We start from the raw sequence: 26,313 nt of genomic DNA, 5'->3' as shown, positions 1-26,313 counted from the left end.
TTTTTTGTGAATCCGAAAAGGCAGAACGCCGGAGAGAATGTAAGAAAAAAGAAATACAGGTTATTTCTTCTTCGTTTTTTAGTTTCATCTAGAATCTGCTTTAATACAGACAGCGTATCACAACAGGAAAGTTTATTTACCTCGTAAGATTTATACAGTGTGACCAAAAGATTGTGTAGTAAGGTTGACCATATCAAGATTCAGATTTTGTTTTAATAAAATAAATTAAAAGATGCAAAAACTCAAATTACAAAGTTTTAAAATAATCATTTTTTACGAAGTTAAAGAGTTTTGAAATAACCACATAACCAAAAGCTTATGGGATGTAGTGGTTGAATTACGGAATTTTGAAATACCCACTTCCCTGATTAAAGCAGAAAGCGGGATCAAGGCATATAATATGGCCTTGGTTTTCAGACAAGCGAAGAGTCTTCTGGAATTAATCTCTGAACTTGTTATCACCACGGATTTTGGAATGTTTTGGTAATTGTAAGTGTTGCATGGTTTAATTATTATTTTATGCGCCTATTATTGATTCTAGCTATAACCTTTCGTGCCACTATAACTCCTTGTTCTGTACCGTTGTCCGCTTAAGAATGAAATAAAAGTAATCCGTATTTAACCTATGTCATCTATCAAAACTCAGTAGATCACGCCTTTTCTAATTAGTTTAGGCTACTAAAACGTTACCTATAGTCTCTAACTCCATAGCATTTGGTGACATTAGAGGTCACAAGTCTCATCCCCAAATAACCTACTTTAAACGGTCAGGTGGAACTAACCTCTCTTTAACTTTGCTACAATTACTTTTACTTAAATATGTTTATGTTTCTATTTGTAAAAATTTCAAAAATCCAATTGGGAACATATTATTGGTGTTAAGGCAGCCTCCAAGGCGTCATTATGTCATTTATATTTTACGTCATTAATAAGATTATGTCATTATGTCATTAATATATATAGCTGGCTTTAAAGTAGCCGAACTGGATTTCTACTTGCCTTTAATTATATAGTGTTAAGCAAAACACACGTAAGTCTGGAGAAAAAGCGGTCAAATTTTTCTCAAAATAAGGTTTATCAGACTAAAACAGGGTTTATCAAGATTTTACAAGAAATCAAGCAATAAAATCGGACTAGTTTCAAGCTTGCAAATAAGCTGGTCATTCAACAAATAAGTTGTTTCTATAAACAATGAGGAGAGTAAAGGAAATAGATATAAAGTGAAAGTAAACATAAATTATGGCCCAGGCTTTGATGTTAACGAGACTGCGCTAATTACATGGCGAGAAGTGGTGAGCTTATGTGTTTGAGCATAGAGAATATATACAGGAGTTCTTTCAAAACAAATTGTCTTTGAAAAGAAACATGAATAGTTGAAAGCTTGAAGCTTTTACTTTTTCTTATCAATTACTCTTATAATTAGAAAATTAAGACAAGAACATACAGAAGTAGGATTAAGCCAAGCATCCTAACCCTAAAATCGAACGTTCGCTCAATTTCTGAAATTTCAATATGATCACTCATTAATTACATTTAACTAGTTTCGTTTTACTCTGGCAAGAAACTAAGCAACTAAGTCCATCAAAGGTTGATGTCGGATTTTTGGGTTCTCCATCACCAATAGTAAATAACAATAATAATAAAAAGAGAGATATAATATACAATTATGCAAGTCAGGATCTCTTACATACAGTCAGGACTGAAAAAAAGAAAAAAAAACACAAAAAAGTGTTTCCACTTATTGAGAAACAAACAAGGGTAAGCTAAAAAAAAAGTAAATAATGCAAGACACTTATAAAACTAAATAAGAGTAACCACTAAGATCTAAGTTAAAAATAAAGAATGATAGTTTTACTCTAAAATCGTAAAATCTTTTGAACAACCTACATTTTAGGTTGAACTGTTAGAGTCCTTTATTTGACTTCCTTCTTCACCTTATTACAATTATGTAATTTAGCATCAATTGCAATAAAGGTTTCAAAAAAAAAGGGAATCAATTCATCAAAACAAATCTAACTAAGAGCATAATTGACAATTATGGAGGATATTGTAGCATCGTGAGATACATTTCCAATTTACACGTATATCTAAATATTACCATAGCCTGTTTCGTCGATTTTTTAGGGGCTAATAATAATTAACAAGTCATCACAAAAACTCTGACTCAAACCTTGGAAACCACATTTCTGGCTTTGTATTCCAAAACTGTTATTGCTTTCTTGGATTCTACATCTTATCTAAAAGCAAAAAAAAAAACACTTACTTGAGTTTTGTAATTTCATGCAGTATTTGACGGTTTTTCATCTCCAGCTCAGTGATAAGAGCCCTTTGAAGATCCCCATCTATTATCAAACGACTATCACTTTTATTCCTCGGCTATAAAAAGAGCAATATTTACTTCAACACACAATTTGCAATAAGAGAAAGTGAGAAAGAAGAGAGAGAGAGAGAGAGAGAGAGAGAGAGAGAGAGAGAGAGAGAGAGAGAGAGAGAGAGAGAGAGAGAGAGAGAGAGAGAGAGAGAGAGAGAGAGAGAGAGAGAGAGAGAGAGACTCGGATACAGAATTAATTATCTTGGTGTCGTCTCAGCATTAAATTGTTTCAAGTTATCTTTGTCAAGTTACTTTTACTTTGTTTATATCTTTGGACACACTAGGGATTGTAGTTCAAACCTGTTTGTCGTAAAGCGAATATTCTCGTAATTGTCATTATATCTCGAGTAGTGGCTACCCTCCTCGGTAAAAATAGGTAAAAATAGCCAAACTGACATGGTATTATGCTGCTGTGTTGGCCGGAGGCAGCTTTGCATTATGACGAGTTATTTTTTCCTTTGAAAGCATCGAAATGGTGTAAATACTTACCATAGGTAGGGATTTGGCGTTGCTTTTCGATGCCAATTGGGTGGTATAGCTGGCAATAATTTGATGTTCTTCCTCAATAGGCTCTTTCGAACTGCAAATATGTATCAATAATGAAACACCTCAGTTACTGATAAAAAGAAGCAAGGCCAAACATTCTACAGCAAAGGCAGAACATTGTTCCTTTAAAAATGACACGAGTATACACAAATTATCACATTAGGAAAATACAAGTTTGTAAATTACAACTGACTATGGAAAGAAAACAAATATAAATGAATTTTGTGGTCGCGTTTCGCAGATAAAAACATAAATCATAAACTTGGAATTATTCAAAAAAGTAACAGCTATTCTTAATCGAAGAAGGTCATAACTTCACTTTAAAAGAAAGAAAGTTCACTTTAAGCGAGTCATAGAAAGTCGTGCATGTGAGTGAAGAGAGTTTCCTTTTTTTTCCAGACTTTTCGAGTTGTATGACTTTTGAAAAAAATGCACAATGTATTAAAAATAATTTATCGTAGATAGAAGTTACTTTCGGTGAATGAGAGGCAACACTATAGCGTTGCGTATAGTACGCTAAAGCCCATAAGGCTTCAATACTTTACTATTTATTCTTTTAATGGAGGCACATCACATGGAAGGGATGGTCGTATCAACTTCGGAGGGGACCTATTCGATTGAAAATTGGAAGTACTAGTACTCTTTTAAGATCCAAGAGTTATCGGAGGGCAACTAGACCCACCCATTTCCACGCCCTCTTTCCCCCAAATGCATCAGACCAAAACCTGATCCGATCGACATAATCCCATATAAGGCTTTTATGGAAAGAGTGGTCGTATAACTTCATAGGGGGCTCATTTGATTGGAAATTGAAAGTTCTAGTTCCCTTTTTAAGATAAAAAAAAATGATCGGAGGGAAACTAGACTCCCCCCGTTTTTCCCTAAATACATCCGATCAAAATTTTGACACAGCCTTTTTGTTTAAAATAATCCAAAGATCAGATGAATAGTCGAAGCTTCAGGGTCGAAACAAAACCCCACAGCCCGGGGCAAGTGTCGTAAGTTATGCCTCAGGAGGTATATAAGGTTGTTACAGAAGCGGTGCTCGTATAACTCCGGAGGGGGTTAGAACTTGAAAGTTCTAGTTCCCTTTTAAAAAGTCAGAAGTGATCGAAAGACACCCCACCCCACACGTCCTCTTTCCCCCAAATGCATCCGAACGGATTTTTGAGATAGAAATTTTGTTCAAAACAGACCAAGATCATATAACGAAAACTTTGGGGTTGACACAACCCCTCAGAGCCTGGGGGCAAGCGCTGTAAGTTATGCCCTGAGTATATAATACTTATATGGAAGGGGTAGACGCATAAACTTCGGAGGGGGCTCATTTGATTAAAATTTAAAAGCTCTATTTCCATTTTTAAGAGTCAACAGTTATCGGAGGTGCAACTAGCCCCCCCCCCCCCGCCACGCCCTTTTCCTCAAATGAACCCGATCAAATTTTTTAGAGACATTTTGTTTAAAATTATTCATGAGTCATATAGCAATGCCTCTGCGGTTGACATAGCCCCCCGAGCCAAGGGTCAAGGCCTGTAGGTTATTCCCTATTAGGCCCCAGAGCCAAGGGTCAGGGGTTGTAAGTTATTCCCTATTCTTATGGAAGGAGTGGTTTTATAAACTTTGAAGGAGGCTCATTTGATTGGAAATTGAAATTTCTAGTTCCCCATTTTAAGATTTTCAGAGTGCCAAACCCAAAACAAAAATTAAATGAATGATCAGAACAAACAAACATACAGCAGGTACTAATATAAATGAACAAATAAATCTTAAAACAAATAAAAGTCACAACAAAAAAGAGTTTGGCTACTTCCCCCTTCCCTAACCGTAAAAGTATAAGTCAACTGCGTCATCGCCGCTTTACTGGAAACGAATTATATTACAAATATTTTCTTCTGAGGGCATACAACACTTAAAACTAAATAAAAATTACAGTGAAATAAAATCCTGAACTCATGAGCTTTCAGCAATTAATATCATTATGTATCAAATATTCAGTCTAATTTTATTAGTTGTTTCGAAGACTGTTCATCACACATTTAGTTTTCACTGCAAACAAGAGTCTGGCTACTGCCCGCTTGTACAGTAAAAGCATAAAGCCTGCTGCGTAATTGGCGCTATACTGAAAATGAACCATATTACAGTACAATAAAATATATATGAATATATATAATCATATCATTATACTAATAACTAATAACAATGAATCATATAACATAATAACAGTGGTTTCCAGCATCATTCAATTAGGGTGGGATCACTTAATATTTTTAATAATGATTCCATTAAATACCTTGGGTTGCCTTTTGGCCCAACAAATTAAAGCTACGCGGGAGTTGGGGTCATCGTCTGTACTTGGAAAACTTAGGAAAACGTATGGCCTGCTAGTCACGGTGAAAGGTCGTTTTGATAAACAAACACTTGCTATAATTTATAATTCAATGTTACACCTCATGTATTTTTCATTGTTCCATTTTTGAGGTTTTTAAGTAAAGTGATAAAAAGCGCATCCACGTGTACTTTTTCCGGTTTTGCAAATATTTTCTTGGAATTCCACTATGGTTCAAAAATAGGTATATTATATGAAAATTCGGAATATTTGATATTACTGTTAAAATGGATCAACAATACGACCAATTTCATAGACGATCTACAGAAAATAGAATAAATTTTTCCCTTCATTGTCTCGCTTAATGGAAAAATAATTTTGTTGCCATTGCTTTAATAAAACAGCTATTTATGCGTTATGTATTATGAGTGTTTATGCGTTATGTTTTATGAGTGTTTTAGTGTTATGCACTAATGAGCTATCATAAGCTATTTATTGTATATTCATGAGTTATTGATTATTATGAGCTACTTATTTTCGTCCTTTTCGTTGGAAGTGTAATTTTGTATTTTTCAGCTTTCTTTTCATTTATTTCCTATACTCCTCTATGTATATCCATGTATGTATAGAGGCATAAATTAAATATTATTATTATTATTACAAATATTTTTGTGTAGGCTACTTATTACAGCATTGAAAATAAAATCAAAATTTCCAGTGAAATAGAATCTTGAACTTCAGCAATTAATATCACTATAATCAAATATTCAGTTCAATTTTATTAGTTCTTTCCGAGACTGTTCAAGACACATATAGTTTTCAGTAAAGCGCCAATGACGCAGTAGGCTTTATAATTTTACAGTTAGGGAAGAAGGTAGTAGTCAAACTACTGTCTGTAGTGATTTGTGTTCGTTTAAGCTTGATCTGCATATATAATTCAAGTTTTACTCGTTTAAAGATTTATTTATTCATTTTTATTAGTACCTGTTGTATCTTTGTTTGCTATGACTGTATATTTAATTTATGTTCGATTGAGCTTGGATAATTAAAGGGTTTTGATTTCTGCTAATCTTAAGTTTAAGATGGCCTTTACTTTTCTTTGGAAAACTTCTATTTCGGAGTTTTTTTTTCATTAATTTCTAAGAAAAAGCCTTCGTAAAATACAAAAGAAAAATGAAGAGATATAAGACTAAGACTTCATAAATAACATTTTTACACCGAAAAGCAAAAAAGATAATTCACATGATACCTTCATTCATCTGAGTATCTTGTTATTCATAAATTGGAAATTAGAATTCTTTTATGATTTAAAATTTTCTGATTAATTTTAAGCTTACGACTTAAATTAGATTAAAATGAGCAAATGTACACTGGACATGCCAGCTGTTTTTGGTGAAATTTATTGTGTCAAAGCTACAAAATCTTCCTTTCTCATTAGTCATAGAAGATTTTTTTTTGAGACAACTACCATTAGGACTTACCACTGATAAGCACTTGGACCCAAATATCTATCTCATACCGCAAGTGGACATATACACTATTTTGACACAAAGCCGACATAAAGCTATTTTGACTTAGACAGCTCTATTTGAGACTTAGCTTTTCTGCATTAGACTAGCGTTAACTGACTCCTCAGCAGTTTTGAGATGGGAAAACCAGAACAATTAAAGATGCACACTTTTACGCTTCGGGGGGGGGGGGGACTCCAGTAACGAAAATCCCTCGAAGATAATGGACTATAAATCGAGAAGACACAACAGATAAGATTTTAAATGCTTCATTTGTTAACATAAAAGACATTTATTATGTTTATGGGGTACCTGAAGGGAATAACAAAATGTGCTTTTTGATAAAGTTTCTTCTTACGACTGATTTTTTTATTTCTTTTGCTCGTTATCCTATTTATTATTTAAATTACTAAATAGCCTCTCAAACAACCTAGCCCCTTATTTCGTATTCTTGGGAAAATATCTCCGTTGTAGCCTGTTTTTCTTATTGCACTCAAAATCCTAATTGCGTTAATTAATGAACACTTATACCCACGAACAAGTAGGATACATACTAGTCGATCAGTTACTGAACTTCATTGGTCTTTAACATCACTACACTATATATATATATATATATATATATATATATATATATATATATATATATATATATATATATATATATATATATATATATATATATATATATATATATATATATATATATATATATATATATATATATATATATATATATATATATATATATATATATATATATATATATATATATATATATATATATATATATATATATATATATATATATATATATATATATATATATATATATATATATATATATATATATATATATATATATATATATATATATATATATATATATATATATATATATATATATATATATATATATATATATATATATATATATAAAGAAAATCTAACTGTATCTTATAAAACGTTTTCAAAAGATATATATATATATATATATATATATATATATATATATATATATATATATACCTTTTGAAAACGTTTTATAAGATACAGTTACATTTTCTTTTACCATTTTAACCCAGTCAGGTTTTCAGTTACAGGATATTTTGTGCCACTGACATAAACCTGTTTTCGTTTAAATCTATTTGTTTTGTTCTAAATAAATTGAAGAGCTGGGGTCATCAAACCTATGTGTAAATTAAAGGTTTTGTCTTGTATAAAGGGCGTATTGGATACTGCATTGAAGTATTGATATATCCTATTGATATAGACATTTGGTAGGGTAGACACCGCAATATTTCACACATTGACTGAGTTACAATCCCGAAATTACACATTTCTTGCAAAAAAAAAAAAAAAAAAAAAAAAAAAAAAAAAAAAATGAAGATTGTATTTCACTGCACTAAAATTTATAACGAGCTAAAGGTTGCGAAGTTTATTGCAAAGGATACTTGAGATAAGGGTTTGTGAAACTAAAACAAATAATAAGTTTATCTAAAGGCCAAAAAGATTATTCCAAACAACTTGCCTTTTTTCTTCTGTTTTGTAAGGCGACGCACTTCGATGATGTCTTCTACTACTCTTCTAAAACAAAATATTAATGATAACGCTGCAATCCAGGATGTGAAATTTAATTCCATGTCATGCCTCAAAATATTCATCAGCATTATCTAACGTGCGCAACTAAGTCGCCAGCAAAACAATATTTTCTTTGTAATTAACAAGGCGTTAAACGATTTTCTATTCGTACGCAATTTTCTCAGCTAATTAGTTAAATTGCGTTACATTAAGTATAACCTTCCAGATTCAAACAAGTCATTTCACGCTAGGTAAACGCCAAAATCTAGAAAACCATCAATATTATCACCTAAAATCATCAGTCATTATAAGAAACCAATTCAAAAATAGAAATGTTCAATGGAGATTTAAGCAAAACCTCCAGAAGAAACTAGGGGCGGGAAAGGGGGAACGAAGCGATATTTTTACCTTATTTTAAAAATAACTTAAAAATTGGGTACTTATGTACTATCTGTAACACAAACGAAAAGTGAAGTTTGGTTAATGCTAATGAAATAAAACAGTTTAGAAACAGATTTCGACTATATATTTGCACGTCAGGGAGTGAGAGGGGGGGGGGGGTAAAGCATAGCATACATTAAATACATAACCTAACCTAATTGTCAACTCAATGACAAACCACGGTTTCCAATCCAATAATCTATTGAAAGAAACCCGTTTGTCTAGTTTCTTAAGCATCTTCCCTATATATATAAAAAAAAAATTTTAAACAAGAAAAACGGGTTTTAATTTTCTATAAAGCAGTGAAATATAAAACAATTAATTATACACAAATACTCCGAATATTTCGGCCCCATGTCCGGGAGCCTTTCTCAACGGAAAAAAAAAATGTAAAATGAAACAGAAAAAAAAATTTCTTTTTAAAAAAAACTTAACTTACATCAGAATAAAACATACTAAACACATAAAGAGAAATAAAAAAACAAAAGAAAAATATAAATAAATAAGAAACAAAACTAACATATTACATAAACACTTCCATGCACTGAATGTCTATGATGATTCAACTCGCCTCCTCACAGTATATAAATTGAAATCTATCAAAAATGAAGAATATATTTATACTAAGACCAAAACAATAAAAGGTCAACTAACCCCCGGCCCATAACCCCTAATTAAATTTCACAAGTTCATCAACCAATTTATGAATTATAAATTGAACGGATTCGTTTGGTTGCAAGCTTAGCTGCAGTTCGTTTACTTTTCCCATCATTTAACCCATTCTGACCTTTGTTCGCAAGGTCATCTTTCGTTTCAGAACTATTATTAAAATCAGTACTGGTTGAATATCTTGCCTGCATTTTAATTAAACTATTATAAATTGAATTGATCCTAAATTCCCCTTCATCTTTATTGATACTAGTACCCCCATATATTATCTTTTTTATTTCTATAATTTCCCTGAAGCTTTGTAAAAGTCCTACAGACCTATCTACTATTTTTGTTTGATCAAATAAAATACTGTGATGAGGAAAATTATAAAGATGTTCTGTAATAGCTGACTCAAACGTTTCTGGTGTTTTGTTTTGTTTTAGAGCGCAATCTATTGCATTCTTGTGTTGTTGTAGCCTATTTTCTAAAGTTTGTTGAGTTCTTCCCAGATAAAATTTACCACAAGAACATGGAATTCTGTAAACTCCCTTTTGCAAATTTCTCGGTACCTTGTCTTTCCCTTTATTTAACAACGAACTTATATTATGTCCTGATTTAAATGCTGTATTTGTATTATGTTTTTTTAATTCTCTTCTTAATTTTTGTGATAAAATTGGGATGAAAGAGAAAATTATGTAATGTGTTTCTTCATTCGGCCCATCATCTTCCAATATTTTTGGTTCAGTCAACTTTTTTTTACTTTTTTCAATTATTTGAGAAATCATATTTTCCGGAGGGCCATTACCTATTAGAATATCCTTAATAAAAATTAGTTCATTTCTTATGTATCCTGGTGATGCTAATTTTAATACCCTATCAACTAAAGAAATAACCACACCCCTTTTTACCTGGATCGGATGATTTGATGTGAAAGACAAATAACGGTTGTTATTAGTCGGTTTACGGTAAATTGAAAATGCTAGTTCGTTATTATTTCTATGGATCAAAATATCTAGAAACGGTAACTTATTCTCTGTTTCCTTTTCAATGGTAAAAAATTAATTCTCCTCCCAAATTATTTAAATGTTCCAAAAAACCTTCAATTTCTGATTCCCCGTAATTCCAAATAACTAAAATATCATCCATATACCTGCCCCAAAATTTAGGTTTTAAAAAATATGTTTCTATAGCTAAATTTTCAACATACTCTACATAAATATTTGCTAACAACGGACTTAAATGTCCTCCCATTGCTAAACCCCTAATTTGATGGTAAAAATTATCTCTAAACGTGAAATAGTTAGTATATCTGCTAGTTATTCTGACTAAATTTAATATAATTTCGAGTTCAATTCCCAAAGATAATTCTTCTATCTCATTTTTTCGTTCCTCAAGTTTTTTGGATAAAATACTAAACGATTTATCAAAAGGAACATACGCATACATGGATTTTATATCAAAACTGTACAATTTAGATTCTTCTGATATTTCTACACGTATAAGTTTATCTTTTAAAAATTCCGAGTTTTTTATATACGAATTTTGGAGATATAATAATGGTTTAAGTGTCATTGCTGCCCATTTCTCGATTTTTACCGTTGGTGAATTGGTTGTTGGAACAATAGGTCTTAAGGGGATGCCAGTTTTATGTATTTTTGGCAAACCATATATTCTAGGGCTAACTGATCCCCTTGGAAAGAACTTGTGATACATCTGGGGTGTGATACTTCCATTTGTTTTAAGGTCTTCTAAATCTTTTCTTAATCTTTTAACATACAAATCAGTTGGGTCCAAGTTAAGTTTTTTATATGTTGAAGTATCACTTAGAATTGTTTCTATTTTACTATCATAATCATCTTTTTCTAGGATTACTACTGTATTGCTCTTATCCGCTTTCGTTATTATTAGAGAATCAACTTTTTGTAAATCTTTTAAAACTTTAATATCTTTTTTCTTAACTTTTTCTTGATAACAACCAAAATCTGTTAAAATAATCACTTAGTCTTAACTCATTTACATTATTTATATCTTTTGGAAACTTATGAATCCCTGTTTCAATCTTTGAAATAATTTGCTCTATCGGTACATTTTTATGATTTAGTCCAAATTTTATACCTCTTTCAAGGATTTCCTTTTGTTCTTTGGTTAACTCCTTTTTGCTTAAATTAATCACCCCAGGGCCTGGGAAATAATTAGGCTTATACATTGATAGTTTTTGTTTTTGTTTTAGAAAATAGGCTACAACAACACAACAATGCAATAGATTGCGCTCTAAAACAAAACACCAGAAACGTTTGAGTCAGCTGTTGCAGAACATCTTTATAATTTTCCTCATCACAGTATTTTATTTGATCAAACAAAAATAGTAGATACGTCTGTAGGACTTTTACAAAGCTTCAGGGAAATTATAGAAATAAAAAAGATAATATATGGGGGTATTAGTATCAATAAAGATGAAGGGGAATTTAGGATCAATTCAATTTATAATAGTTTAATTAAAATGCAGGCAAGATATTCAACCAGTACTGATTTTAATAATAGTTCTGAAACGAAAGATGACCTTACGAACAAAGGTCAGAATGGGTTAAAAGATGGGAAAAGTAAACGAACTGCAGCTAAGCTTGCAACCAAACGAATCCGTTCAATTTATAATTCATAAATTGGTTGATGAACTTGTGAAATTTAATTAGGGGTTATGGGCCGGGGGTTAGTTGACCTTTTATTGTTTTGGTCTTAGTATAAATATGTTCTTCATTTTTGATAGATTTCAATTTATATACTGTGAGGAGGCGAGTTGAATCATTATTGACATTCAGTGCATGGAAGTGTTTATTTAATATGTGAGATTTTTTTCTTATTTATTTATATTTTTCTTTTGTTTTTTTCTTTCTCTTTATGTGTTTAGTATGTTTTATTTTGATGTAAGTTAAGTTTTTTTAAAAAGAAATTTTTTTTTCTGTTTAATTTTATTTTTTTTTTTACGTTGAGAAATGCTCCCGGACGTGGGGCCGAAATATTCGATGTATTTGTGTATAATTAATTGTTTTATATTTCACTGCTTTATAGAAAATTAAAACCCGTTTTTCTTGTTTAAATTTTTTTTTTTTTTAAATGGAAAAGCAGTGTGGTCTAAGAAATTATTTATCTTCCCTATATAATATGGCGCGTGTGTTACAGATAGTACATAAGTACAAAAATTCCTTTAATATATTGTATTTACGTTAGAAGTAAAGGGAGGGGCCATGGCCCTTTTTTCAATCGGGTTTCTTCAAAGTCTTTTATTTATTTTCAAAATTTATTAATTGCTCATTCAGAAATTCCATATTGTTACTACTATGTTGACTTTTTCACAACTTGACACCAGCTTCGTGACCCCAAATTCTTTTGAGAGCTCAAGTTTGCTTGCCTCTGCCCAAGTTACATGTAAAATTTGCTCCGTAGGATTGCATAAAGTAACGTTAAGTCTTAGATTATGCTACTATGAAAGCTTCTACGGCGCAGTGTGAAAGCGACATTACAGTTAAATACAACACGCTTAAAAACAAAAATAGTAGAGAACAAGACAAGGAGCCCTTAAACTTACACCCACTTTTCAAACATACCTTTAGCAGACATTTGACATCGTAAGTGTTGTTGACATTACAATCATGTCAGGATTAATAATTATTACAACTAAAGGGTTCCAGGTGAGGCCTAAGCTCCATCCCCCACCAGACTTGTTTATATACATATGCAATATTATCGATAATATTATTCCAAGCTTTAAAACACCAAAAAGATTATTATATGCATAATTAAGGGATTAGATAAAGGATTTACTGTTAACAATTTAGTTCAAAAGCCAATTCAATCGTAGAAGAATCAGAGACGCAACCTACATGAACCTTGAGCTAACAGTTTTAGTTTTAAAGATATCAACCATAAAGTCATATATTTACAATTCCTTTTTAAGTGCATTATAATAAGCGTATTTGATTTATTCTCTGTGTTTTTCTATCTAAGAAATATTAGAGTCGGTCGACCTTTAGCTAAATTTTAACAGATATTTCTTTTCGGAAAAATCAAAAGTTAATAAATAACTAGACTTATCTAATAAAGGGGAAAGACGACCTTGCCTGTCCTTCGCAAGAACGAAGATAAAAAAAAAAAAAAAAAAAAAAAACATAACTAATTTTCCATGTAAAATACAAAAGAAAAACAAAAAAGACGTATTCTCTCTGAATTTTTAGATGGGCATCAGTGTTAGTCGTTATCAGCGGATGATAGGAAAATCAGCTCATTAAAATAGAACTAAAACTTTTCAGAATATGTCATTAATATATTTGAAATATTCGAGAATTTATTTTTGCTTGTTCTGCCCAACTTCTACAAAAAAACCAGTCACATTTCTTTCATTGTTTTATTCCTTCGTTTGCAAAATCCCAAAGGATGCCGAAACCAGCCTTTTCACGTCAGATGATGATATGCGCTGCATTTTTTGAATCGTAAAAAAATGCATCAATAAGCTAAAGTTTACTAATATTTATTATGCTGAATCCTCCTATAACACTCTCATATTAATAAATACTCGAAAAGTTTTTTTATCTTGTAGGCTATCGTTAACAGTGTCTACAAATCATGAAATTTAAACAAAACAGAAAACTTCTAGGACCAATTGTATTTGGTACAGTAGTATCTTATTGATTTTAGTTAGACGATTTATTTTATTTAAACTATGTCTTTACATGAGAATGAAAGTATTCGAGTAATCAGTCAATGCCGTGGTGCAATAGATGCGCTAAATACAATACTTGGTTGTTGCAGATTATGGTACTAACAATAATAATATGTTCATAGCTTGTTTTATCCACAATTTGTAGTTTGATTCTTACAAGTAGCCCTAGTAGAGAGCATTCTTTCAATGTGCATTCTTTTATTCCTAATGTCCTTATTGGGTGCGACAGATCAAAGAAAGGTCACTTGCTGTTGGTCGGCATGGGAATAAGACTATTGATGCCCGGTTATTCGTAGCCAATTCATTTTTAGTGCCTTGAAACATGGCCTTAATAAACCTATCATTCTATCATTCCAAAACACGTATAGTAAAATGAAGATGTTGGTTAGGGTTCCTGGGTTCATTCCCGTACGGAAAAGAACCAACAGGGTTCAAATTCCTCCTTGTCAGCGTATAATAGCAATATTGTTGATGTACTTGAAATACCTTGTGTTATTTTTTGGGGTTTAAATGTCCCTTTGCTCAATAATGCCGTTGATATTTATAATGAGAGATGGCCTACCACAAAGATTGATACAAATTTTGGAACGTTATTTCACTCATATTCAGCAACAATAACTTCATCATTCCAATAATTGTACTAGTGACGTTGTTTATTTTAATTTGACTTTTCGGGCAGATACTAAAGGTGTCCAGCATGCTGATTTTGTTTCTAGCCTCTTTTCCCTTAGTCTGCTTATTAGTAGCAATGATAAGCAGAACACGGCTTTTGTAAGTTGATTAAATAAAAAAAGAAAGTTTATTTTTAACTGAAAGTAAGGAGCACCATTCAAATTTAGAACGAACAGAAATCACTCTGTTATCGAGGGGGCCCCTTCTACACCCCTTGCTTTATGCTAAAGTCCCATTCAAATTCAATGACCCTTGTGTTTCATGAGTCGCTTTTAAAGAATTAGGAGAAAACAAATCCACACATCCTGTGAGCTACAAACCTTCTCCCAGTAACGGCAACGGAAATTACTTAATGGGGAATAATTAATTTAATTCAACAACGGACGGTCGGAAAGGCTTAAGAAAGGTGACAAGAGGTTATACTGAAAGTTTAGGACTATCTTTGTGGGGAATTTGGCAAGTAATTTTTTTGTAAAGTTTTAGAATTTAAGTTAAGAGATTGGATATAAAACGAGGAAATACTTATCCTAGTGCAAGCGACATTCAAATCGACGATTAGCATTGCTGACCATATTTTTACTTTGGAGATATAGAGAAGGAAATATGCAAGAGGGAAGAACGGCCAGCTATTCGTAGCATTTTTTAGACCAGAAAAGTACTTTTGACTTGGTAAATAGGCAATTGTAAATTGAAAGTCTTTTAGAAATAGACCTGTCATCTAGAATAGTAGGGATAACAGCAGATATGTATCGGAGGGTGAAGTTTGTTGTGAAGTTTATGGGAAAATTTTCTACGCTGGTTATGTGTCGTGTGGGAATGAACCAAGGATGTAATTTATCTCCCAAGCTTTTCTCCCTGTTTATTAATGATTTAGATAGTTTTATGAAAAATAATGGATGTATCTTTGGATTGGTTTAGGCTATCGTTTATGTTTTTCGCGGATGAAATGGCTCTAGTTGCGGATAGTAGAGTTAATCTTCAGATGGAATTAGATGTAATGAAGGGTTATTTAGGAAAGTAGTATTTAGTAGTAAATGCCAAGAAGTCAGTGTTATTAGTATTTAAGAGCAAGGAAGAAGTTGAATAGTGGGTTTAAGTTGATTTTGGAGAACCAATGTTAGAGTTTAAAGAGGAATTTGTTTATTTGGGTGTTAATTTAGCGCGATTAAAGGGATCTCTAGGCACGTAGAGGATTGTATTTTAAGGGACAATAGGTTAATAGATATGCTATTGAGAAGTAATTGAGGTGAGCTAGCTGATGAGGGTTCAGAAAAGAGTGTTCCGGACAAAAAATAGCTTCTAGTCCACACTATAAGTCAGAGGCTTGGTGTTTCGATAAAGTAGCCAGGTTAGAGGTAGTTAAGCTAAGATACTTTAAGAGAAATTTAGGCTCGAAAGAAACATTTCGCTCAGAGGTGCTAAAAGGAGATTTGGAGCTTTTTACTTTAAGGAATACTAGATCGATTGGAATGGTGAAATTCGGGAGAAAATAATTAGGTTACCTAGAGTTCCAATTCTTAAATCAGTGAATTTGGAGAGTTTGAAGGACGGAAGACGTGAGTAATGACCAAATCAGGTCAAGGAAATATTGGAGGATCTTTGTGGCCTGTCGGAGAATTGGAATGAAGGAAAAAGGCCCGATGGATGTGAGCATGCCAGCATGGAAAAAAGCACATTTAACCTTAAATAACCAAGAAATCCAAGAGTGGAAAGCCCAAAAGGACCAATCTATGTCTTCGAGATTTTACTCCCAAGCTAAAGAGTATTGGGGGAAGGAGGTTTACTTTAAATCTCGGTTGAATAGAGAGGATTTGAATAATTTGTTGTTGGTCGGGGGAATAGTTGGATTTACGAGAGAGAAGAACAATTTTGGGGAAAATCTAGGTTGGCGGCCGGCCCCAGGTTTTGGATGTATGAATGAGAATCTCTTTAATTTTCATGCGAGAGTGTAGAGCTTTCCGAGTTGTTGAATGAATGTTTTCGAAGTGTCTGGGAGTGAGTGTTCGCTAATTGAGCGGATGTAAGAGGAACGCATGTGCTTCTAAATAGTTGTGCAAGTTTCTGTGTATAGGGGTTAAGTACAGGAAATTATGTTTGAGGGAACAGTTTGTTAAGCTTCTTAGGAGTTGAATTTTATGATAACTGTTCCTTGTCAGCTTTAAAATGTTGACCTTGTTGGGTTTTTTCTTTATTCTTGGTTTGTATTATTTCAAGTTAGATTTGGTTATCCGGGCTTTGTTTGTAGTTGTATTTGTGTGTTGCTATGGCCCGCGGGCTTTTGCGTAAAACTCTTATGTATCTATCTGTACTTGCTTTAGACCAATAATTGAATATATTGATTTACTAAATTTCTCATCTAGATTTTTTTTTGTTTGGATTGAAGGAAGACATTGGTTTATTTTCAAAGTTGCCAGATTTACAACCATAATGCTTGACCTTAACCCTCCGTTTCACTCACTGAGTAAAGACTATCTGAAGCAAATATTTGCTTCGTTATAGGAATAGACTCTGCTTCTCCTAGAAGAGGAGCAGAAGCAGATTAAAACAGTGGACGTCGGTCATTCTTCCATTCGCTTATGTCCGGAGGGATGGAGCATGTTCTGGTTTCTACCACGGATAATCAAAATGTAGGGAAACATGAAACTGCGTCAAATTCTTAATGCTTCAGATTTTACATTTTTTGCCTCCGATCAAGCTGGAACCTTAATAGAAGGCACCTATACATTTTTTTAAGATGGCTCACAATAGGCTGTAAAAATACTAAAGATATTGAATAAAAAGCTAATGTGATCATCTTCATTTTGGAATACATAATTCTACAGAGGATGGTGAGTAATAAGAGCGTATAATTTGTTTTGACCATTTTTTTAGCTCAATATTTCATTTTAAATTTTTACACAGGCCTTTTTTCAGTTATCAATTGTTCCCAATTATTTCTCTTGTTATTAAATTTAGAACTTATCCTGAATTTTGATCAAAGACAAAACAAACTTACTTTTTTATGCTCGTCCGCTATTTCTTTCATTTCGTGATCGGTAGAATGGTTTTGCGAAACTCGTCCTAACCAAAAACAATCTTGGCATTGATTGAAACCAGGACAGCGTTGACAGTTATAGCGAAATCCAATGTAGCTTTCGCGTCGACAGGAACTACACGGCACATCGTGTATAACTAAAAGAAATTGTTCAGAGCAATAACTTATTGATTAGTGTTAATATTATATCTTTGACTTTTGTATTTTCAGTTCAGCGAGTTTTGTGCTTCTATTATGCAAGGGGTTTTTGTTTTGCGTACATTTGTTTTTTGTTTAAGGAAAGGAAAGTATTGTAATATACAATTTACGTACGAATGCATTTCTAAATACATCAATTTGGTTTAAGGTTCGACTTGTAATCTGACTTTTTGATTCTTGGAAAGGGAAGAATCAGAAGTATGAAAGGGTATTATGTACGGCGAACAACAATTTATCGGCAATTGGCGAGCCATCAATTCTGTTTAACATTTGCTGCAAGGTGACGAATATACTTAATAGAAAAAATGATTTTGTTTTAAATAAAAGAAAATAGTGACATTCAAACTTAAATGAACAGAAACTATTTCGTACATAAGGGGACTGCCCCCTCCTCAAGCCCCCGCTCCTTACGCTAGATTTTTATTGTATCATGCTAATACACTTATGATTGCAACAAATATATTTAAAGGTAATTGTAAATTTTTATTTACCAATTGCCTCTTAAAAACGTTTGAACTGAAAACTCTATTATTAAAAGCAAAGACAGATTAATAATCTCTTTCTATTCTTGAAATGCCTACTTGTTTCAGCATGAAGAATATCCCTTAGTATATTTCAGTGAGAATTTTGTCAAATGACCTTCTAATAGCGCTATGTAACCTTCAAAAACCAAAAAATCTTTTTTGGAATTTTCGGCCTGAGCCGTTACTCAAAAACAGAAAAAAGACTAAAAAGTTGTACAAATTAACAGGCAATTGTAGGCTCAAATCTAGTTTAATAGAATGTTGTCGGATATTGTATCACAAGCAAAATCATTTTGTAATTGAAAGGTTATCCAAAGGAGTTTCATTAAGGAAAAGTAGATCAGAATTCAAACTGCAACAAATTGATTGACATTTTGACAGGCAACTCCTTGGGGGGATGGATATAAAGAAAAGCCAAAAAAAATGAGTTCACTTTTTGAAAGTATTACTCACTGTGGGCAGCGATTAGTGGGAGAAGAGGCAGTATTCCCATCCCTAGATATTGAAAATGGCTTTTTTGTTATTTTATTAATAAATAACAAAAATTCCTAAAAATTCTGAATTTTAACTGATAACTTTTTTGTATCTTTAACATAAAATAAATAAAAAAAATCCTCACCCCATCCTACATCTTCTTGAACTGGCGCTCCTGTGACCTACCATTTTACTTAAATATGCAAAAAGAAAATGATTTTCCTTGTTGTTCAAGCCACGGGACTTATAGTCCCGTGGAAACTATCAAGTTTCCTTGATAGGGTTTTTGGCCATTGCAATTCTAATGGCGTACTTTTTATTTCGATCTGACTTGGTTTCATTAAAATAATTAATTTTGGGTTACTATTAGTCGAGATTCGTCCTTTACTAGCTACCCGTGAAGCCACCATTATTTCTCATTCCTGGCAATCATACAATTTATTAAGTCAAAATAAAGGCCTTTAATGCTTAACGCAAAGATTAGTGACGGTCTAAGATTTGTTTTCAAGTTTTTATAACAGGCAATAAGTTTTGTTGGAAAGCAAAATTGTTTTAAATATCTTTTCGGGGGAGGTGTAATTCCTTCCTTAGTCTTATTAGTTGTTTTCCGTTATCATGCACAAATTAAGAATTCAATGACACTGAAGTATATTGAATTGATGCATTTAGAGTTTGGTCCTAGCTGTAATACATTGGTAACTTTAAGATTACTATACAAAAATGTTAAGAAGTAGATGGATAGTCCTGTGGTATACAAGGAAAAACTGTACCATAATATACTCAAGAAAGACAACTAGAAGTTATCGAACATATATGAAAGTTTAATAATCAAAGATTAAAGAAACAATGAATAAAATATATAGGAACAACAGACATAGAACAATCCGTAACTTAAAGTCTGTTATCTCTCCCTCTTTGTCTCCCCTTCCAGCCCTTCTCTTTCTCTGTTATTTTTTCTAAGTCTTTATCATTTGGCAAGAGCTCAATGCTCACAAATTACGACATCTGATTATTGTATGTGCAACCAATGAATTTGCACCATCTTTCCAACAGTTTTATAACAGGCAAACAACTGGTAAAGATTAAGCGAAACAGCATAATATGAGAACATACCGTTTTCAGCAGTTGAAATTCGATGCAGCAAGGGCAACCAAACCAAACAGTCCGGTACAGGTTCAGACATAATAATGTCAATAAAAACGGTCACAGTCACTTCTTTTGGCTACAAAAAAGAGATGAAAAGGTATTGCTGTAGATTCGCGAAACAAACAATAACATTAAAATAACATAAAAGCTTCAAATTTCGAAATTTTTAGATTTTTTTTTCTAATCGCTTGCTACAATTTTTGAGAGTCCAAAGACACATAGAAGCAGCAGAAAAGCCATTATATTTACATTTTCTCTTAAGGAGAAAATGTAAATATAATTATTTACATTTATTACAAATCAGATATATCTGATTGATTACAATCAATAATTGATTACAAATCAGAGTTCTGATTTTCTAGAACAAAAGCCTCATTCGTAAAAACTGAAACAACATTTGATTCTGTTTTTAAAATGATGCGCAGGACCGATTGAAGAAATTTTTTCCGCTTGCATTATTAAGTTATTCCTTCTCCTCCTTCAGATATTACGTTCATTCGATGAAGACACTGTAGCCAAGGTTGGGTTCCGGTGGTTTCCCCCCGTGAAAATTCCCCCCCGTAGGAGATTACCCCCCCAGAAATTTCCTCCCTAGGAGATGTCCCCCCGCTGAAAATTCCCCCCTCTCGAAAATAATCCCCACCGGAGACTACCCTTGCCTCGGATGTCACCCATGGCTCAAAATCTGTTGCAAAATTCTTCTCTTTGTCGGCGGCCTAAAATATACGAGCGAGTGGAGTACACTTTTTAATTGTCAAGTAAATAATTGGTTATACACGGTAATACATACAAGGTTAAAACGCTACACTTTAAAACTAATATTTCTTGCAATAAGCCTCAGGTACTCCAGCGTTCCGACGTTCCCGTAGTTTCCCATCTGTTGTAGAAATCTGGCATTTAAATCCACATACTTTTTCCTAATTGCTTCACTGTATTGTCCCGCATTTGCTTGATTCACAACCGCCCTGTTAAGTGCTTATTCGCGCTTGAGGATGTCCAAGAGCTTCCAAAGGCTAGGGTGATGAGCCGAAACTGAAGACTGCAGTCTTCTATAATAACCCTCAACATTGTTGTTTGTCCTGGGAAGTTCATCTTTCGCTCTGTATAACATATTCCAGACTCGGGGCGGAAAGTTGCAAGGTACTCTCCTACTTCCACGTATTCTACCGATGTAGTTATCTTGAAAGTAGGTGATGATCGGTCCAAACACATTGTCAGTAAATTTTGCTACGACAGCTTTGAATGCAGAATGTACTTCGAAATGGACACGAATGCAAGAGCAGCTAGCATTTGAACGGAGACTGCAAATTCATCATCGTCTCTATTCATTTCAGTGGCTGGAAAGCCTTTCCTGAAGGAATTCTGCACGCCCAACTCGAAATCAGACAATACAGATGTTGGACCTCCATTCGTCAAATGAGACTTTAGTTCGGTAAGAACTTTAATATACGTGTCCTCTGACGTGTCAGGCAGCAGTGCGTAAACGCATGGGACCACCCGATCCTTGTACAGGCAGTGCACAGCGTAAAGCTTGTAGAACAACTCGGGCTAGTAGAACGTCTTGAACGTTCCTTCGACGAACCAGTGAGAAGACGAAATCGAGGAGCTGAACTGATGCGTCCGTACCAAACATTAGGATTCTGTTTGATTCTCCATGACCACTATCGTAAATTTAGCACGGACCTTGTGGAGCTAGGAGGGTCAGAATCTCCTACGGGGGAAATTTCCGGGGGGGGGAATCTCCTACGGTGAGAAATTTCTGGGGGGGTAAATATCCTACGGGGGAAAATTTCCGGAGGGACATTATCGAGGGTAAATCTCCGGGGGGGGAATTGTCTCGGGGGGAAATCTCCTAGACCCGCCAAGGTTGTCTCCGTAAGCTTTTTTAACCTAAACGACAAGATTCCAATTCGCAAACTATTCAGATTGTTTCCGCTTCAGCAGACCAGTATATAATATAGGGAAGGCTCCTTCTTCAGATCGGTCGAAACAGTCACTGTTCTACAAAATTGCAGCCTAAAAGGGCCATTTTTGTATTTATGCGGTCCCCAAATTAAAAAAGTTCTTCGATACTTCCCCTCCTAACGCCTAAGGGTTTGTTTGTATCAGTAGGTTTCTGAAGAGACAATGGAAATCAACATGATCAAAGAAATGACTGAATTAGTGAACCATGCACGGGTCTATAAAGGAATGGTTGGGTTCTATTCGACAGATTTCGAGCACAGTGCAAAAATATTGTTCTGAGATAATAGAAACCAGAGAATATCTAACTGATATGGAATCTTCCCATTCAACCTTGTAAATTAAAACAACGTTATTGGAGAGTGAACGATTTAAGCTCTTTGTCTGAGTTAGGAGAGGTTAAAGCGATCCGAATTGCTACTAAACACTATAAACCTTAAATTATCACTGTCGAATCTTCTAATCAAATCTTCATCTCAGGAGAATTCGCCTCTCAAAAATAACTTGAAAATGTTTAATATAACTAAAATGTTACAAACCTAGAGTGAGAAACAAACATAACCGAGTTATTTGCACTACAATCGGCTAGGGCTCACTTTAAAGTCTGTGATATAAGTAGTACCAGTATTCTCCCATTTTTAAGGGCTTGAGTAAACCCAGTAGTCAGTTTCCAAGGTTTCTGTGTCACTTAATTGAGCTTGCTAATTTTCACACCTTAATTAAAACCACATTGAAGAATAATACACGGGCTACATCAAAAATACATTCTAGAACTGTTAGCACTGTGAATAACAAATTCAAGTGGTACCTGACTGTGTTCAGATGTATAAAGTGATTTTATTTCGAAGAATAATTTTAAGAAGATCTCATTATGAAATAGAATACTTAGGAGCAGATAAGTGGTCAACAAGTAAACCATATTCTTTTTTTTTCCTAGTATTAAAAATAGTTTAAGTCCTTCAAAGGACAATTGGAATAGTTAGTAAAACTATCCGAAGTTACGTTCAATTCAAACTAGGAATTGCTTAAATTCTAGAATAGGGGCTATTTTCTATCTTGGGAAATAGTTAAATAAGGAGAATGAATTACAAACGAAAGTGGGCCCTAGGAAAGTGCTTTGAAGTATCTACGTCCTCCCTTTCCCTCCCCATAGGTGACTGACCATTAATGGACTTGGCCAGACTTTGTATTATTTAAGTGAGACTCTCAGAAATTGATTTATAGCCAAAAAAATGGCCAAAGGGAAGTGTTTCTGAGCCTCATAACTTTGCAGAATCCTAAATTTCAATCTAGTTTCATTAGTCTCATATGCAACAATGTTTTACTTGATTCTTCTTCCTTTTAAACACATTGCTTTTAGCTGTACAATAAATCATTCATCAGTTCAGTATTCCAAGATATACAGTCTTAGAGATGAAGGGGGGGGGGGTAAGAAAGTAGTCAGCAATTCTTATTAGTGCTTAAATATGATTGAAAGCTGCTCCATGTCGAAAGGTTTCATTAAATGAAAAGTTTTAATATATTTCCTGGAACTCCGGCTTTTTTTTTTAGCACTGAAACGTTTAAACCTTATTTTTAAAATAAAGAAGCTTTTTAAACACTATAGTCCTTTTTAAACTTAATTACTGACGATCTTGGCTTGGAGTTTTGGTTGTTGTTGTATTTGAATGTTTGTCCATTGTTGTAGGTAATATTCAGCCTTTAGGTTAGGTACATAATGTCTTTTAAAAAAATTTACGAGCTTTCTCTAATTTTTATTCAAGCTTCTAAATAAATTTATTAATATCTTATATGGTTACCAGGTTTACAATAGACTTTCCAACTTTTCTACATGAGACAGACACTATCTATTTTGTTGACTAAATTTTAATCCTTTAAAACACAACTAACATAGGACATACTCTAATCAATTGCATTTTCAGCTACTAGAACGGTGGGTATATGCGCATCAATAGTTCAAATGAATTAGTCAAATTCTTAACTAATTCAACTGATTTTAGAACGATTACAATTTATTTAAAATCCATCCATGTGTCATCATTATTTCACTATATTTTAAATTTAATTTGCCTGATCATTCACAGGGAGGTTTTATTCCAATTAGCTAACTCTTTCTCCTTTTCAGTTTATAACGGAATAATCATGTGATGAAGTGTGCCAGGGAAGGGGGAGGGTAAGCAGTCTAGAGATAGATTGAGGCGACATTTCTAATATCAATCTCATAAGACCTGGTTTTACGTCATTATTCAAAAATAACCCATTTTCACCTTCGTCTAATGTATTGGAGAGGGAAGAGACAGAACCATGTATATTCGATGACTAAGTGGAGGATTATGACCCGTATGCGTTGGAGAGGGTGGTTGACAAATCAGTCAATTCTACTCCTTCACCTAACTTCAGTATATTGGGGGATGGTGATGAGATAGGTCCCCTCAAGCAAAGTACGACTGATAAAGAAATCGATTTGTACCAGTCATTTTGACATCAATGCACCCAAAAGCAACTTGCTAAATTAGAAAATAGAACCCCTTTTCCTAAAACTGGCACGCTGAAGGAGGGGGTTGAGACAGATCCACAACAAAGTGGAATAGGATTTGTAACTCGAATACCACCCCCTGAAAACAAGATTTTTATATTTCTTTTACCACAGGCTCATTTTAGAAAAAATAAAAACAGAATAAAATCCTATGAAAAGAAATTCACTTTTATTATGGTAAAATATAAAGTGCCTCTTATCTGGAACTACATTAATTATCGCTAAGACATTTATCACCGTCATCGTTTAGTATAGCATTTTATTTCGGCACTCATTACTTGTTTCCAGGTAAATTAACAAGCAAGCAAACAGAGTAATTTAGGAAAATATAATGAAAACATGTAATGATAATTAAAGTTTTATTTTTGCTACTTGGATAGTTTCTGCAAACCGAAATTCTTTTCAAGATAAATGTAATACGCATAAACGTATAACGTTTACACATTTGGAGCATAAACGTTTGGAGCAAAGGATTGCTGCCAAACTATTACTTTTCAAAGGTGAATAAAATAACAATAATTACGCAGTAGAAGAACAAAAGCTTACATCAGAAAACACCTGATCCGGTAATTCTTCTTTGAATGAAAATGTGGGAGATTCGCACATGACTGAGGGAATCGCAAGGATATCTTCCAGAAAATTATGAAAGCGATCAGGCAGCATTTTCCCGTTTGAATCACAAAGCAACGAAAACAAATCTGAAAAAGTATCAAATATTCAAAAACAAGTAAATACCAACTAACATTCTTTTGACCTGATAGAGGATAGAAAAAAGATAAAGAAATGGACAATTCACCGGGTTAGAGACACATCAAAACTGGAAGCAGTAAGTTGACTAGAAGACTGGATAATCGCCCCAGATGCATAAACACCACCTTAGTTTTACATAGGTTTCACCACTGTGGCCTCATTCCTTATCATCAATTACCGCAACAATTCTTAATTATAAAAACTTTTTTGTAATCTCAGTTAGATAAATTGTTTCTCACTTGCATTATGCCGTAATCCTAGCACATCAATTCAGATCTATGCTTTTGGCTGGGAAGTACGTTGAAGATATCAGGAAGTAATTGGTACAAGCTGCAAAAGCCTGAAATCTCAATTAGTTGGCGCTGACGACCCCTGCCAATTTTATAGGTTACAACTGAACTAACGGATGATATCCTCAATTGTCAATATTATTCAAAAGCCTGTTTTTATTCAAAAACAGGATTCAAAAGTAGTATCTTCTGAACTTCATTTTTTGTTTCAACAGCATCAGTTCAACAAAAAAAAAATAAGTCATTCTAAATATCAGCATCAAGATCAATGCAAATTTCAGTTCGTTAACACAAAACTGTTTGACCATAAGAACATTGACACGCAAAAATCACTAAAGCAACCAACAAAAATTTTAACTTAATGATCAGACTATCAATCTTCTTTTTTCAACGTCTACATTTAGATTCCCAAAAAATACCTAAAAAAGAGTTGACTTTTTTACGCAAACGAAGCTAATATGTTTCTATTAAAAAAAGCATTAAAACAGAACCGCAGCTTCATTTCAATAATTAAAAGCTATTTTCAAAGATTTGGTTAAGGTAGAGAAGGACTAAACCTTCGAATCCATAGTATTACTTAGTCAATAAT

General features: G+C 33.3%; 1 protein-coding gene across 2 annotated transcripts in view; it reads right to left on the bottom strand.

Annotated features, from left to right (window-relative positions):
- LOC148944376 (dystrobrevin alpha-like) overlaps window positions 1-26,313 on the bottom strand; it is an 84,592-nt gene that overhangs the window by 27,022 nt on the left and 31,257 nt on the right. For both annotated transcript variants that reach the window (XM_089099822.1, XM_089099824.1), the window contains exons 5-10: window positions 25,231-25,382; window positions 20,154-20,262; window positions 17,806-17,981; window positions 8,283-8,338; window positions 2,861-2,951; window positions 2,264-2,376 (exon numbers count right to left, since the gene is read on the bottom strand). In XM_089099822.1, the coding sequence (XP_088955948.1) occupies window positions 2,264-2,376; window positions 2,861-2,951; window positions 8,283-8,338; window positions 17,806-17,981; window positions 20,154-20,262; window positions 25,231-25,382 (697 nt within the window). The remainder of the gene's footprint in view (window positions 1-2,263; window positions 2,377-2,860; window positions 2,952-8,282; window positions 8,339-17,805; window positions 17,982-20,153; window positions 20,263-25,230; window positions 25,383-26,313) is intronic.

Source organism: Artemia sp. Qi Xiang Cuo, chromosome 14 (assembly GCF_049724085.1).
Source record: "Artemia sp. Qi Xiang Cuo chromosome 14, ASM4972408v1, whole genome shotgun sequence".
NCBI classification, from domain to species: Eukaryota; Metazoa; Arthropoda; class Branchiopoda; order Anostraca; family Artemiidae; genus Artemia; species Artemia sp. Qi Xiang Cuo.
This window is presented reverse-complemented; position numbering and strand designations above follow the sequence as displayed.